Here is a 14,679-nt window from a genome sequence, read left to right on the forward strand (position 1 = left end):
TCTAGTTCAGAACAGGCACAATCTTAGTGTACCAGTATGTCAGGGCCATCTCGAGAAGGCTGTGGGCCTCTACGCACCCACCAACATGGCCATGATACTCATGCATAAGAGGAGACCGCTCTGTTAGCATCCCCATACACGTTTGGACTGTGTTATAAACAGAACTCGAGAAACCAAACTTTGGTGATGTTAAAACAGAGAGGACTATTGGCCCTTGCCCCGTGAGTCACCAGCCCACGTGAGTCTGTCCTGTGGCCACAGTGCCACCACTCTATCTGCCTTAGCTAACAGACCGGCCTGTGAGGTGTGCATATCACTATAATGCCATCGAGGGATAAAGAACAATCTGAATTATGATGTCTGTGTATCACAGAGCAAGAGTTTTAGAAGAGGGGAAGTGAGCGACAGAGTGTGCTCACCAAAGATGTCCAATCCCCCTGGTCTGGAACACTTGGAGTTAGCCAAGCAACGGACGACCAGAGGGGTGGGGGTGGGGCATTCTGTGTGGCACAGTTGAGAAGGCATGGAGGTTTTGTTTCCACTCTCAAGGTAGGGTCTTGCATTTTAGAGTTTGCAGTCCTTCATGATTATATCAGCCTATGATGTCGGAAGGACTTTAGCCAAGGTGCACTGAAGCTGATGCTGTGGAAAGAAGTCACAGAGAAAGGACACTATCTGAAGGATAACAGATCAGAAAGACTGGAAAGGACACAGCCAGAGGCTGTGCCTCTCACAGGTAGACAGTAGCCACCCTTTATGCAGCCAGAAGAGATCTGGAGCTAATGCCTGTGACTGAGGGTCTGTGTGTCAGGGAGAGCTGCTGCTGATGGACGCAGGCCACCCACCATCAGCTGATTCACAATGGCCATATCCATGGCAGCTTCTTTGAGACACTCTGCCTCCTTCTTGTCTTCTCTGCAGAAATACCAAGTGGTTACCTACGAGGCTGGCCAAGTGTTTCAGACTTGGGCTCCCCACGTGAAGGACTTGAGGCGGGCACTGGTAGCACCAGGACCTCTGTGTGTCAGGTTGGGGGTTTTGTTGCTGTTGGTACTGATTTTCTTGCCAAGCTTGTACTGTGACCCTGGATCTGTATATTACTCTTCTTATGAAACAGTCATCCCCAAGAGTCTGACAGCCAAGGGAAGGGAAGACCCAGGGGAAAAGGCATCCTATGTACTATTAATGCAGGGCCAGAAACAGGTGATTCACCTGAAGGTGAAGAGAGACTATTTTGTGAGTAACTTTCCAGTCTTCAGCTACCACAATGGTGTCCTGGGGCAAGAAATGCCTTTCATCTCGCATGACTGTCACTATGAAGGCTACATAGAAGGAGTCCCAGGTTCTTTTGTTTCTCTCAACACCTGTTCGGGCCTCAGGGGCATCCTGATTAGGGAGGGAAAACCCTATGGCATTGAGCCCATGGACACTTCAAAACGGTTTGAACATGTGCTGTACACCATGGCACACCAAGCTCGAGTCTCCTGTAATGTCACTTCCAAAGGCAGCCAAGTGGTGTCCACCAGCCGGCAACAAGGGAGCAGGGAGCCTCGCAGTCTACAGGCACCGTCCTCCTTTTGGTCACACACCAAGTACGTGGAGATGTTTGTCGTGGTCAACCACCAGCGGTTCCAAATGTGGGGCAGTAACGTCAATGAGACAGTCCAGAGAGTAATGGACATCACCGCTCTGGCCAACATCTTCACTAGGGGAATAAACACAGAGGTGGTGTTGGCTGGAATGGAGATCTGGACCGAGGGGGACCTCATAGAAGTCCCAGCGGACTTGCGAGTTACACTCAGGAATTTCAATAGCTGGAGACAGGAGAAGCTGTTCCATCGTGTGGAGCACGATGTTGCCCACATGATCGTTGGACATCATCCTGAAGGGGATGCGGGGCAGGCATTTCTCAATGGTGCCTGTTCGGGAGGCTTTGCAACAGCCGTTGAATCCTTCCATCATGAAGATGTCCTCCTGTTTGCAGCGCTCATGGTCCATGAGCTCGGGCACAACTTGGGTATTCAGCACGACCACTCAGCCTGCATTTGTAAAGATAAACACTTTTGCCTCATGCATGAAAATATCACTAAGGAAAGTGGCTTCAGCAACTGCAGCTCTGACTACTTCTACAAGTTCCTCCGGGAGCATAAAGGGGCCTGCCTATTTAACAAGCCTCGGCCCAAAGGTCGCCTGCGTAGGCAAGCCACGTGTGGAAATGGTGTGTTGGAGGAGGATGAACAATGTGATTGTGGACCTGACTGTGGTAATAACCTTTGCTGTGACCAAACATGTCACCTGAAGCCAAAAGCAAAGTGTAGTCATGGACCTTGCTGTAAAGATACATGTGATTATGCAGAACAGGGACTGATGTGTCGCTCTGCTTTGGGAGAGTGTGACCTTCCAGAGTATTGTGATGGTATCTCTGACAGATGCCCCACTAACACATACAAGCAAGATGGTACATCTTGTCAAAGAGTTCACTATTGTGTTCAGGGTCAGTGTAAGACTCTCGATTTTCAATGTGTAAGTGTTTTTGGGTACCCTGCAAGGTCTGCCCCAGAAGACTGTTACATTTCCATGAACACTAAAGGGGATCGGTTTGGAAACTGTGGCCTTCCCACTTCAGAGAGCCAACAATATGTTAAGTGCACAGATGAAAACATATATTGTGGGAAAGTTATATGTACAAATATTAAAAATATGCCAGATATCAAACCCATGCATACAATGGTCCAGATTCCTTATAGAGATGACTGGTGTTGGAGCATGGATGTTTATAATGTTACCGATATCCCTGATGATGGTTATGTGGAAATTGGCACTCTTTGTGCCCCAGAAAAAATTTGTTATAATTTCTCCTGTGTTGATTATGCTGTGCTCAACTATGACTGTGAACCAAAAGAAATGTGTAATGGGAGAGGAGTTTGCAACAATTTAAAGCACTGCCATTGTGAGGCTGGCTATGCCCCACCTAACTGCAAAACTATAGGAACTGGGGGTAGTGTGGACAGTGGCTCTCCTGCTGTAGTAAAGGGACCTGAAACCACTACCATTGTTGAAAAACGTGAGGATGGTTTCTTAGACCAAATTATCATATCATCTTTGGTATTTTCCTTCCTAATATTATTAGTCGTAATTATTTGTATCATTATCATTTGTAAACGTGCAAGAGGAGCTCCTCCAGAGCCCACAGAAAAGGGTCCAGCTGAGGCTGCAGTAAAGCCCCCAGAAGCAGAGCCTGAAATGGCTGCTCCAGAAGAGGTAGTGGAAGAGGAAAGGCAAGAAGAGGAAGAAGAGGAAGAGGAAGAGGAAGAAGAAGAAGAGGAAGAGGAAGAGGAAGAGGAGGAAGAATCCGAGCCATAAGAGAAGTAGTGGGAGAAAGAAGCCAAATATGTCAGACATCTCAAGCACTGAATGGGAATGAGAGGCTCAGGGAAGTAAAGATGAAGTGGGAATGACAGCTCCAGTGGCTCTGACTAGAAATACAGTCTATAAAAATATACTAATGTAGGAGGAGGGATTCACCACTCACTTTTTTTTAAACTCATTTTAGTATGTAAGGTTTTATTTATTTAATATATTAAATATTCTACTACTTTTTACTTTTCCACATTTCATTTGAACTCTTCACATGCATCTGTATACAACATCAGTATCTTTGTCTCGGGCCAATTTTTCCATTCACCAGAAACTCCTTTAGTACATACCATCTTTCGTCTAAGTTGTTTGACATATACTACCATATTTACCTGCATTTATTACTTTCACTATATAAGTAACCAGTACCTATTATGAGGACAGCTGTTTATGTGATCATTTAAATTTGCCTTATAAATGTATATTCATGAAATGAGCGTTTAAATCCAAAAATAAATAAAACCCTATTCTGATTATTTATCTCTTCAGATTCCACTTGGCATAGTTATTAAGTCCATTTTATTCTAGGACTCTGTGGGATATACCATACCTGGGAAACCAGAAAAGCCTGATTGTCCCAAGGTCAAGGGGCAAGTGTTAAAATCATACTCCTTTTCAAATCTGGCAGATGTTTAACATGATGCATGTATACCCAACTTATTACTTCCCAGTATTCCCAAAACCTTCCTATAGCCATACTCCCTTTTCACCCACAAGGTTTCAATTATTTTTCTTTAGAGCAGCTTTCATAGCCTTTCCTCTTTAATCATCTTCATGGGATGAATTTCAAACCTCCAAATATCTTGTGTCTGATGAATATCACCTAGACTTAGAAAACTGTATTTATGCTAATTTTATGAGTATAGAGACCCTAACCTCCGACAGTGCTAAGTACGTGTATAAAACTAAATTTTTATCTTCTATTTTTTAATGTATTGAAATTATTAACTTGTTCACTGACATCAGAAGGAATCTCTCCAATTACAGGTTAACAGTGCTTAGAGGTGGTAGATACTTCTCTGTGAAGAAGCACAAAGCAAGTATAACATTAATGTTATTTTGTGGCAAGAATTGTGATAAATACTTTGCATTCATTGTTTCCACTTCATCTTCCCAAGTTCCCTATGAAACCTCCATGTTGTTGATGAGGAAGCAAAGAAAATTTGCTCTAGAACTGGTAAGTGGTGGAACCTGCATCTCTCCTCAGGTATGGCTCAATCACTATTCTCCACTTCCTCATGGGTCTTTTCTTATGGTAAAAAGTGATGAGGAAGGCACTCAACAGGTCCCTAATTGACCTCTACTATGAACTCCCAAATTGCATAAAAATTATCAATGAAAATGTCTTTTCTCCTATTACATCTTGACATCAGGGAATGGCAGGTTGTCATCTTACTCAGTGCTTGGATTCAGCATATTATAAATGCTTAATAAAAGTCTATTATGAATAATTAACTGGAGATAACCTTAAAATATAGATAAGGCCAAATTCATTTCCTTGGCTGAATGCCTCTTGCTATTCCTTAGCACAACAAAAATCTTACTTAGTGTAATACTGAGGCAGACCAATTTTTTAAAACAGATTTATTCATTTTAGAAGGAGGGGAGGGGTGGAGGGGGAGGGAGAGGGAACTCTAGGCAGACTTTTTGCTGAGCTTGGAGCCCAACAGTGGGCTCGATCCCAGGATCCTGAGATCATGACCTGAATTGAAACCAAGAGTTGGATGCTTAGCTGACTTCACCAATCCCAGGCACTGGGATTGCTAAACATTTAGAAATTATCAAGTAATAAAAAGTTTATAACATCTTGAATTCCAAACATAAAATAAAAATCTTGAATTCCAGCAAATGAACGTTGAACCACATTAGGATAGACTACGGTAAAGGAGGAGGCTAGTTTTAATGTGGGCAGGAAAAAGCAGTTAGATGTAACATAGGTTGTGAAATCTCCATGTTTGAGGATCAGTTTCTTGTAAAGTTTGGGTGACAACAGTTCTACATCGAATGTGACTGCCTCTAGAAATTATGCTTTTTCAACTGATTCCTCTCCATATTACATTTGGGGGATTTTGATGAAAGCTTGCATGTTTCAAACATCTGAGTCAGCAGTCACCAGCTACTTGCTCCCCTAAAACTTACTGCTATCTTTTACCTGGGCAGCTATTATCCTTTTTGTGCTGCCTTAGGCCAGAAAATACCCAGGCCCTTCCCTTAGTTCCTCAAACCATAGTCATGTCCAGGCTCTACATTTTTATCCAGATTTGGGGGGTAGAGTGGGGGACAAAGGGAAATTACAATGTGAAAAAGAAAAATATTTGAATGCTACAGATATGTATTAATGCTCCTGAAGTCCAGGCATCATGCCCTGCTGGTGGACTTGGATAAGCTGTCTCTTCCTCAGACCTGACCCAACACCCTCTCTTGTTCCTGTAGGACTGCTTGTGAGAATATCCTTGTTGTCTGGAATCAGACTCCACCACATTCTCTGGGGCCCAGTGAGAGGGGAAAGAAATAAAAAAAGTAATTTACTGACAACCCAGATCATGTCATCATAACCTCACATTAATATAATTACCCCCACAATAAAGACAAAGCATGAAATTAGTCTGACAAAAATTTAGCTTTTTGTATGTTCAAACTTCATTTTTAAGCTTATTTTTAAATTTTTAAAAAAGATTTTATTTATTCATGAGAGACACAGAGAGAAAGAGAGGCAGAGACACGGGCAGAGGGAGAAGCAGGCTCCATGCAGGGAGCCCAATGCGGGACCTGACCCCAGGACTCCAGGATCATGCCCTGGGCCAAAGGCAGGTGCTAAACCACTGAGCCACCCAGGGATCCCCTATTTTTAAATTTTGAATTATAATTGACATATAACATTACATGAGTTTCAGGTATACAACATAATGATTCGTATTTGCAAATATGGTGAAATGGTTGCCATGGTTAAGTCTAGTTAACATCTATCACCACACAGTTTCTTTCTTTCTTTCTTTCTTTTTTAAAGATTTTATTTACTCATTCATGAGAGACAGAGAGAGAGAGAGAGGCAGAGACACAGGCAGAGGGAGAAGCAGGCTCCATGCAGGGAGCTCGACGCGGGACTCCATCCCGGGTCTCCAGGATCATGCCCTGGGCTGAAGGTAGGCGCTAAATCACTGAGCCACCTGGGGATCCCCCAGTTTTTTTTCTTACGATAAGAACTTTTAAGTTCTACTAGAACTTTTAAGTTCTACTCTCTCAGTAATTTTCAAATACATAATACAGTATTAATTAGTCATCATGTTGTTTATTGTATCTCCAGGACTTATTTATTCTATAACTGAAAGTCTCTATTTTTTGGCTACCTTTACCATTTCATCAACCCTCTCATCCCCTGCCTCTGGCAACTTATTTGTTCTCTGTATCTATTTTTGCTTTTTGCTTGTTTTCAGATTCCACATACAATTGAGATGATATAGTATTGGTATTTCTCTAGTGACTTATTTTACTTAGAATTCTGTCAGGGTGCCTGGGTGGCTCAGTCAGTTAAGTATCTACCTTCTGTTCAGGTAGTGAACCTGGGGTCCTAGGATCAAGCCCCATGTTGGGCTCCCTGCTCAGCAGACAGTCTGCTTCTCCCTCTCCCTCTGCCCCTGCCCCTCTCGCTGCTCATGTTCTCGCTTGCTCATTTGCTCTCTCTCAGATGAATAAATTAAAAACCTTTAAAAATATAAAAAAAAAGAATTCTCAAGTCATCCATGTTGTTATAAATGGCAAGATTTCCTTCTTTTTTATTGCTGAATAATGTTGAATATATACATTGTATACAATATTCCTTTATATATAGTAGATATATATCATTAGATTTTATATGTATACATATATATAATATACATAAAATATATAATATGTAAATATACATATAAAATAAATACATATATGTATATTATATGTACCTATATATCTCACATATTCTTTTCCATTCATCCAATGATAAACATATAGTTGCTTCCATGTTTTGGCTATTGTAAACAATGCTGCAATGAATATGGAGGTGCAGATATCTTTTCAATTTAGTGCTTGTTTCCTTTGGATAGCCAGTAGTGGAATTACTAAATCATATCATGGTTCTATTTTGAATTTCTTAAGGGACCTCCATACTGCTTTTCATAGTGGCTGCACCAATTTACATTTCCCCCAACAGTGCAAAAGGGTTCCCTTTTTGTCCACATCCTAGCCACCACTTGTTATTTCAATTTTTTTTAAAGATTTATTTATTTATTCATGAGAGACACAGAGAGAAGCAGGGACAGAGACAGAGGGAGAAGCAGGCTCCCTGTAGGAGCCTGATGTGGGACTCGATCCCAGAACTCCGGGATCATACCCTGAGCCGAAGGCAGATGCTTAACCGCTGAGCCACCCAGGTGTCCTGATTTTGAGTCTTTTTAATAACCATTCTAACAGGTGTAAGATATCTCACTGCAGCTTTGGTTTGCATTTCCCTGATGATTAGTAACACTGAGCTCCTTTTTATGGACCTCTTGGCCATCTTGTATGTTTTCTTTGGAAGAATATCTATACAGATGGTCTGCCAATTTTTTAATTGGATTGTTTTATTGCTATTTAGTTGCTGGAGTTCTTTTTTATATTTTAGATATTAATCCCTTATTAAATACACAATTTGCAAATATTTTCTTCCATCCAGTAGCTGCCTTTTCATTTTGTTGATGGTTTCCTTTGCTGTGGAAGCTCTTATTTTTTATTTTAGATTTTTTTTGTATATTTTTATGTATTTTAGATTTTTTAAAAATTCAAGTTAGTTAACATATAGTGTATTAGTTTCAGGGGTAGGATTTAGTGATTCATTACTTGCATATAACATTCAGTGCTCATTCCATCAACTGCCCTCGTCAATGCCCATCACCCATTTACTCAATGTTCCTACCCACTTCCCCTCCAACAACTCTTTAGTCCCTATTGCTTTTTTTAAAAAAATATTTTATTTATTTACTTACTTGAGAGAGCAAGTGAGAGATAGCACAAGCAGGGGAGGAGGAGGAGAAAAGGGAGAGGGAGAAGCAGACTCCTTGCAGACTCCATCTAGGACCCTGAGATCTTGACCTGAGCTGAAGGCAGATGCTTAACCAACTGAGCCACCCAGGCATCCAGTTTGTTCCCTATTAAGAGTCTCTGATGGTTTGCCTCTTTCTCTGTTTTTATTTTACCTTATTTTTCCTTCCCTTCCCCTATGTTCATCAGTTTTGTTTCTTGAATTCCACATATCAGTGAAATCATATGGTATTTGTCTTTCTCTGGCTGACTTATTTTACTTAGCACAATATCCTCTATTTCCATCCATGTTGTTGCAAATGGCAAGATTTTACTCTTTTTGATGGCTGAGTAATATTCCTTATATATGTATGTATATATACATACATACACACACACACACACGCACTCACACACCCCACATCTTCATCCATTCATCAGTTGATGTACATGTGGGCTCTTTCCATATTTTGGCTATTGTGGACATTGCTGCTTATAAACATTGGGGTACCCCTTCGAATCATTATTTTGTTTTTTTTTTAATTTTTTATTTATTTATGATAGTCACAGAGAGAGAGAGAGAGAGAGAGGCAGAGACAGGCAGAGAGAGAAGCAGGCTCCATGCACCGGGAGCCCGACGTGGGATTCGATCCCGGGTCTCCAGGATCACGCCCTGGGCCAAAGGCAGGCGCTAAACTGCTGTGCCACCCAGGGTTCCCCAAATCACTATTTTGTATCCTTTGGATAAATACTTAGTAGTGCCATTGCTGGGTCATAGAGTAGCTCAATTTTTAACTTTTTGAGGAACCTCCAAACTGTTATCTAGACTGGTGGTACCAGTTTGCCTTCCCACCAGCAGTATAAGAGGTTTCCCCTTTTTGATCCTCATCAACATTTGTTGTTTCCTGAGTTGTTAATTTGAGCCATTCTGACTGGTGGGAGGTGCTATCTCACTGTGGTTTTGATTTGTATTTCCCTGGTGATTCTTAGTCTGCCAGGTCTACCAGTTCCTCTTCTTATATAATTAATTTCCTGATAAATTTTTTCCCACCAAATATATATTCAAGAAGATTAAGTATTACAAAGAGGAAGACAGTTTTTTAAAAGATTTTATTTATTTATTTATTTATTTATTTATTTATTTATTTATTTATGAGAGAACACAGAGAGAGAGAGGCAGAGACATAGGCAAAAGGAGAAGCAAGCTCCTTGTGGGGAGCCTGATGAGGGACTCAATCCCAGGACTCCCGGATCATGACCTGAGCCAAAAGTCAGTGCTCAACCACTGAGCCATCCAGGAGTCCCTGAGATGGTTTAATCTAGTTAAATTTAGGTGAAATCTTTGTAAAGCATAAACTAGGTCTTCATTTCAGAGATAGATTCTAAATAGGAATTTCTGTGGTTTATAACTTGTGGAGATTGAGAGGGATAAGATTGTGGGATAAGCAGGAAATCCCCTATAATGGCCTAATTTGCTAATATGATATGTAATAAAGGAAAATAATGGTAACCTGGAATGATATTTATTGCACATTTTGTGCTGAGCAGAAGTCTAAAAGTTTTCCATACTAGTAATCCTCAAGATAACTGTGCAAGATATTTTTGATGTATTCAGTTTATGGTTGAAAAAGACTGATGCAAAATGAGTGGGAAATATCAGAAAGGGAGACAGAACATGAGAAACTCCTAACTCTGGGAAACGAACTAGGGGTGGTGGAAGGGGAGGTGGGCCGGGGGTGGGGGTGACTGGGTGACGGGCATTGAGGGGGTCACTTGATGGGATGAGCACTGGGTGTAATTCTATATTTTGGCAAATTGGACACCAATAAAAAATAAATTAAAAAAAAGAAATCTGCAAAAAAAAAAAAAGAAAAGAAAAGAAAAGAAAAAGACTGATGCTCATAGGATAAAAATAAGTGATCCAGACTCAAAGTTAAGAAAGATGAGTAGATAGCAATCTGACAACAAAACGAAATAAAAGGCATCTGAATAGGCAAAGAAGTCAAACTCTCACTCTTTGCAGATGACCTGAAACTCTATATGGAAAACCCAAAAGACTCTACCTCAAAATTGCTAAAACTCATACAGGAATTTAGCAAAATGACAGGATACAAAATCAATGCACAGAAATCAGGAAATGATTTCAAATGTTAGTGACATTAAAACAACAAATGGGGATCCCTGGGTGGCACAGCGGTTTGGCGCCTGCCTTTGGCCCAGGGCGCGATCCTGGAGACCCGGGATTGAGTCCCACATCGGGCTCCCGGTGCATGGAGCCTGATTCTCCCTCTGCCTTTGTCTCTGCGCCTCTCTCTCTCTCTGTGACTATCATAAATAAATAAAAATTAAAAAAAAAAAACAACAAATGTTAGCGAGTATGTGGAAGAAAGGGAGCCTTCTTATGCTGTTGGTGGGAATGCAAGCTGGTACAGCCACTCCAGATAACAATATGGAGGTTTCTCAAGAAGTTAAAGATAGAGTGACCCTATGACCCAGCAATTGCACTACTGGATATTTACCCCAAAGATACAGATGTAGTGAAATGAAGGGACACCTGCACACCAATGTTCATAGCAGTAATGACCATAATGACCAAACTGTGGATGGAGCCAAGATTTCCTTTGACAGATGAATGGATAAAGAAGATGTGGTATGTACATACAAGGTAATATAATTCAGCCACCAGAAAGGATAAATACCTACCATTTACATCAGTGTAGATGGAACTGTAGAGTATTATGATTAAGTGAAATAAGTCATTTGGAGAAAGACAATTAAATGGTTTTGCTCATATGCAGAATATAAGAAATAGTGAAAGGGACCATAGGGAAGGATGGGAACCTGAATGGGAAAAAATCAGAGAGGAAGACAAACCATAAGAGATTCTTAACTCTGGGAAACTAACTGGGGGTTGGTGAAGGGGAGGTGAGTGGGGGATAGGGTAACTAAATGACAGGCATTTAGGAGGGCACATGATGTGATGAGCACTGAGTGTTATATGCAACTGATGAGTTATTGAAAACTGCATCTGAAACTAATGATGTACTACACGTTGGCAAGTTGAATTTAAATAAAAAAAATAAATTACATTTTTTTAAAGATTTTATTTATTTATTCATGAGAGACACACACACAGAGAGAGGCAGAGACACAGGCAGAGGGAGAAGCAGGCTCCATGCAGGGAGCCCGACCTGGGATCACGCCCTGGGCCGAAGGCAGGTGCCAAACCGCTGAGCCACCCAGGCATCCCATAAATTACATTTCTATATACTAACAATGAGACAGAATAGAAATTAAGGAATCAGTCCCATTTACAACTGCACCAAAAACCAAAAGATACCTAGGAATAAACCTAACTAAAGAGGTAAGGATCTGTACTCTGAAGACTATAAAGCACTCATGAAAAAAGTTGAGGAAGGCACAAAGAAGTAGAAAAACATTACATGCTCATGGATTGAAAGAACAAATATTGTTAAAATATCTATGCTTCCCAGAGCAATCTATACATTCAATGCAAATCCTATCAAAATAACACCAGCATTTTTCAGAGAGCTCGAACAAATAATCCTAATATTTGTATGGAACCAGAAAAGCCCCCATATAGCCTAAGGAACATTTAAAAAGAAAACCAAATCTGGGATGCCTGGGTGGCTCAGTGGCTGGGCATCTGCCTTCAGCTCAGGAAGTGATCCTGGGGTCTTGGGATCGAGTCCTGTATTGGGCTTCCTGCAAGGAGCCTGCTTCTCCCTCTGCCTATATCTCTGCCTCTCTCTCTGTGTCTCTCATGAATAAATAAATTAAATCTTAAAAAGAAAAAGGAAAAGAAAACCAAAGCTGGTGACCTCACAATTCTGGACAATTCTGGACTTCAAGCTGTATTACACATCTGTAATCATCGAGACAGTATTGTACTGGCACAAAAACAGACACACAGGGAGATGGCAAAGACGGAGGAAGAGTAGGGGTCCTCAACTCACCTGGTCCCACCAACTTACCTAGGTAACTTTCAAATCATCCTGAACATCTACCAATTCGACCTGAGATTTAGCGAGAACAGCTGGAACGCTACAGAGAGAAGGGTTTTTGCCTTTAGCAAGGTATTAAAGCGGAAAAAAGTAAAAAAAGAATCAAGTGGGGGAGGGGCATCACAAGGAGCCAGGCTAAAGCCAGGGCAGCGAAAACCTCCAAACCGGAAAGCCCAGCACCAAAGAAGTGGGAACTTTAAAAATCCGCACCACATTCTTCCCAGACGGAAAAGTGCTTAGAGAAATCGGGGAGAATTGCAGGAGGGGCAGTGAAGCCTCCAGTTTACCGGAGTCACTAATAGAGGAAGTGTGCCCTGAGGAAAGTGCACCACAAACCGTGGACTGATCTTGGTAAAGGGCTGGAGCATGCAGCTTGGGGAGTATTTGGGAGAAGCCAGTCAGTTAGGCGGGCCAGCTCTGGACGGAAGTGTCTGTGCCCTGCTGCCTTTGGGAGCTGCATACCCCGGGAGCGCGATTCCAGCAGCACAGGGCCCCGGATCCCAGGGCACTGAGTGGACAAAGCCCACAATCCTGCAATCCCCCAGGACAGGCAGAAGCGGGAAGGGCACAGGACAGCAAGGACTCTCCTTCCGTTGGGTGCCCCCAAGCTGTGCAGATTAGCGCACCCGCACAGAAGGAGCCTCTAGGCTAGTGCAGGCTGGGAGACTGCATTAGTTACTGCGGGGAGAGGGCGGGGGAGGGGGCTGACTCCAGAGCTGGAGACCTGGCCTCCGCCATTGTTATTGTTCCTCCTTGTGCCTGGGAGAGGCAGGCCACCAGGGAACAAAAGCCTCACAGGATAAAGCTCAAACTGAGCCCCATACCTGGTAGGAGGCAGAGTCCACCCACCACAGACACCTGAGAATCAGCACAGCAGACCTCTCCCCCAGAAGACCAGCTGGAAGAACAGAAGAGCAAGTTCTTGACCAAGCAGTGCTGGAAAGCTCCAGGGGAAGTAAAGGGATTTATAGTATATAGAAGTAGAGGGTACCTCTCCTTCCCACCCCTTTTTCCAGTACAACTCATTATATCAGACTAAAAATTTCCAGTATTTTTTTCTCTTTTCCCACCTTAACTACAATATTTTACCACCTCTTCATTTTTAAGTTTCTTCCTTTTGAGTTTCATATTTCTACAATTACATGTCATATATATTTTTCACTTCTAGATTCCCTTCAACATACTCAATTTAATTTTGGGAGATACACGAGATATGTTTTTTTTTTGGTTTTGTGTTTTTTGTTTTCTCTGCCTCGTTTTCTTCTACAACGGCAGAAGTTAATACCTTCTAAAACATGACCAGCATGCAACCAGAACCAACTGGTTTACCATGCTGGTTCATTCTGTGAGATTACATTCTCTCTTCATTCCCATTCTGACCCCTCCTTTTATCTCATTTATGTTGGTGGTCAATGTGGGGCTTTCTGCAAGTATTGCTGATTTATATAAATGTGGGACTGAGCATCTTCTAACATACAGAACTTTATACTCAGAAACAAGAGGATCACCCTCTAGGACCCTCAGACTACATTCTCCCTCTACTACAACTTCTTTACCACCACCATCTCCCAGTCCCATCCCCCCTTTTTCTTCTTCTCTTTTTTTTCCATCTTAACTTTTGCTATTTTTCTCTTCTTTTTTTCTTTTTTCTTTCTCTTTTTCTTCTTCTTTGGGATTCTTAGCCTTTTATTTTTTACTACTTTGTTTTAAAATTTATTTTTCACTTTAGTGGTCCTTTTGTTTTATTTTGTTCTGATCTTTGTTTCATTTTCTGGTCTCTGACCTTGTCAGAATCATCTAGGGTGAAATTTACTTAGGTTGTGGTTGATATTCTTGATTCAGCCTGCTCATACAGCCACTCTGCACTGAGCAAAATGACTAGAAGGAAGAATCCATCACAAAAGAAAGAATCAGAAATAGTACTCTCTGCTACAGAGTTACAGAATATGGATTACAATTCGATGTTAAAAAGCCAATTCAGAAGCACAATTATAAAGCTACTGGTGGCTCTGGAAAAAAAAAAAGCAGAAAGGATTCAAGAGACTTTATGACTGCAGAATTTAGATCTAATCAGGCTATAATTAAAAATCAATGAAATGAGATGCAATCCAAACTGGAGGTCCTAATGATGAGGGTTAATGAGGTGGAAGAAAGAGTGAGCAACATAGAAGACAAGTTGATGGCAAGGAAGGAAGCTGAGGAAAAA

At 41.5% G+C, this 14,679-nt stretch overlaps 2 protein-coding genes across 2 annotated transcripts in view; one reads left to right on the forward strand and one right to left on the reverse strand.

Moving 5' to 3' along the window:
* Positions 1-471: 471 nt before the first annotated feature.
* On the forward strand, positions 472-3,893 carry LOC144299872 (disintegrin and metalloproteinase domain-containing protein 1a-like). The gene has a single exon (XM_077875679.1). The coding sequence runs from the start codon at positions 862-864 to the stop codon at positions 3,361-3,363; it is 2,502 nt and encodes an 833-aa protein (XP_077731805.1). The 5' UTR covers positions 472-861; the 3' UTR covers positions 3,364-3,893.
* Positions 2,546-14,679, reverse strand: part of TMEM116 (transmembrane protein 116) — a 145,626-nt gene continuing 133,492 nt past the window's right edge. The window contains exons 12-13 of the mRNA XM_077875683.1: positions 12,444-12,513; positions 2,546-5,902 (exon numbers count right to left, since the gene is read on the reverse strand). Coding sequence (XP_077731809.1) covers positions 12,473-12,513 — 41 coding nt within the window. The 3' untranslated portion in view covers positions 2,546-5,902; positions 12,444-12,472. The remainder of the gene's footprint in view (positions 5,903-12,443; positions 12,514-14,679) is intronic.

Source organism: Canis aureus, chromosome 27 (assembly GCF_053574225.1).
Source record: "Canis aureus isolate CA01 chromosome 27, VMU_Caureus_v.1.0, whole genome shotgun sequence".
Taxonomy (NCBI): domain Eukaryota; kingdom Metazoa; phylum Chordata; class Mammalia; order Carnivora; family Canidae; genus Canis; species Canis aureus.

Coding starts and splice junctions, on each gene's coding strand:
- LOC144299872 (XM_077875679.1), top strand. CDS start 862: ATGGCCATATCCATGGCAGCTTCTTTGAGACACTCTGCCTCCTTCTTG.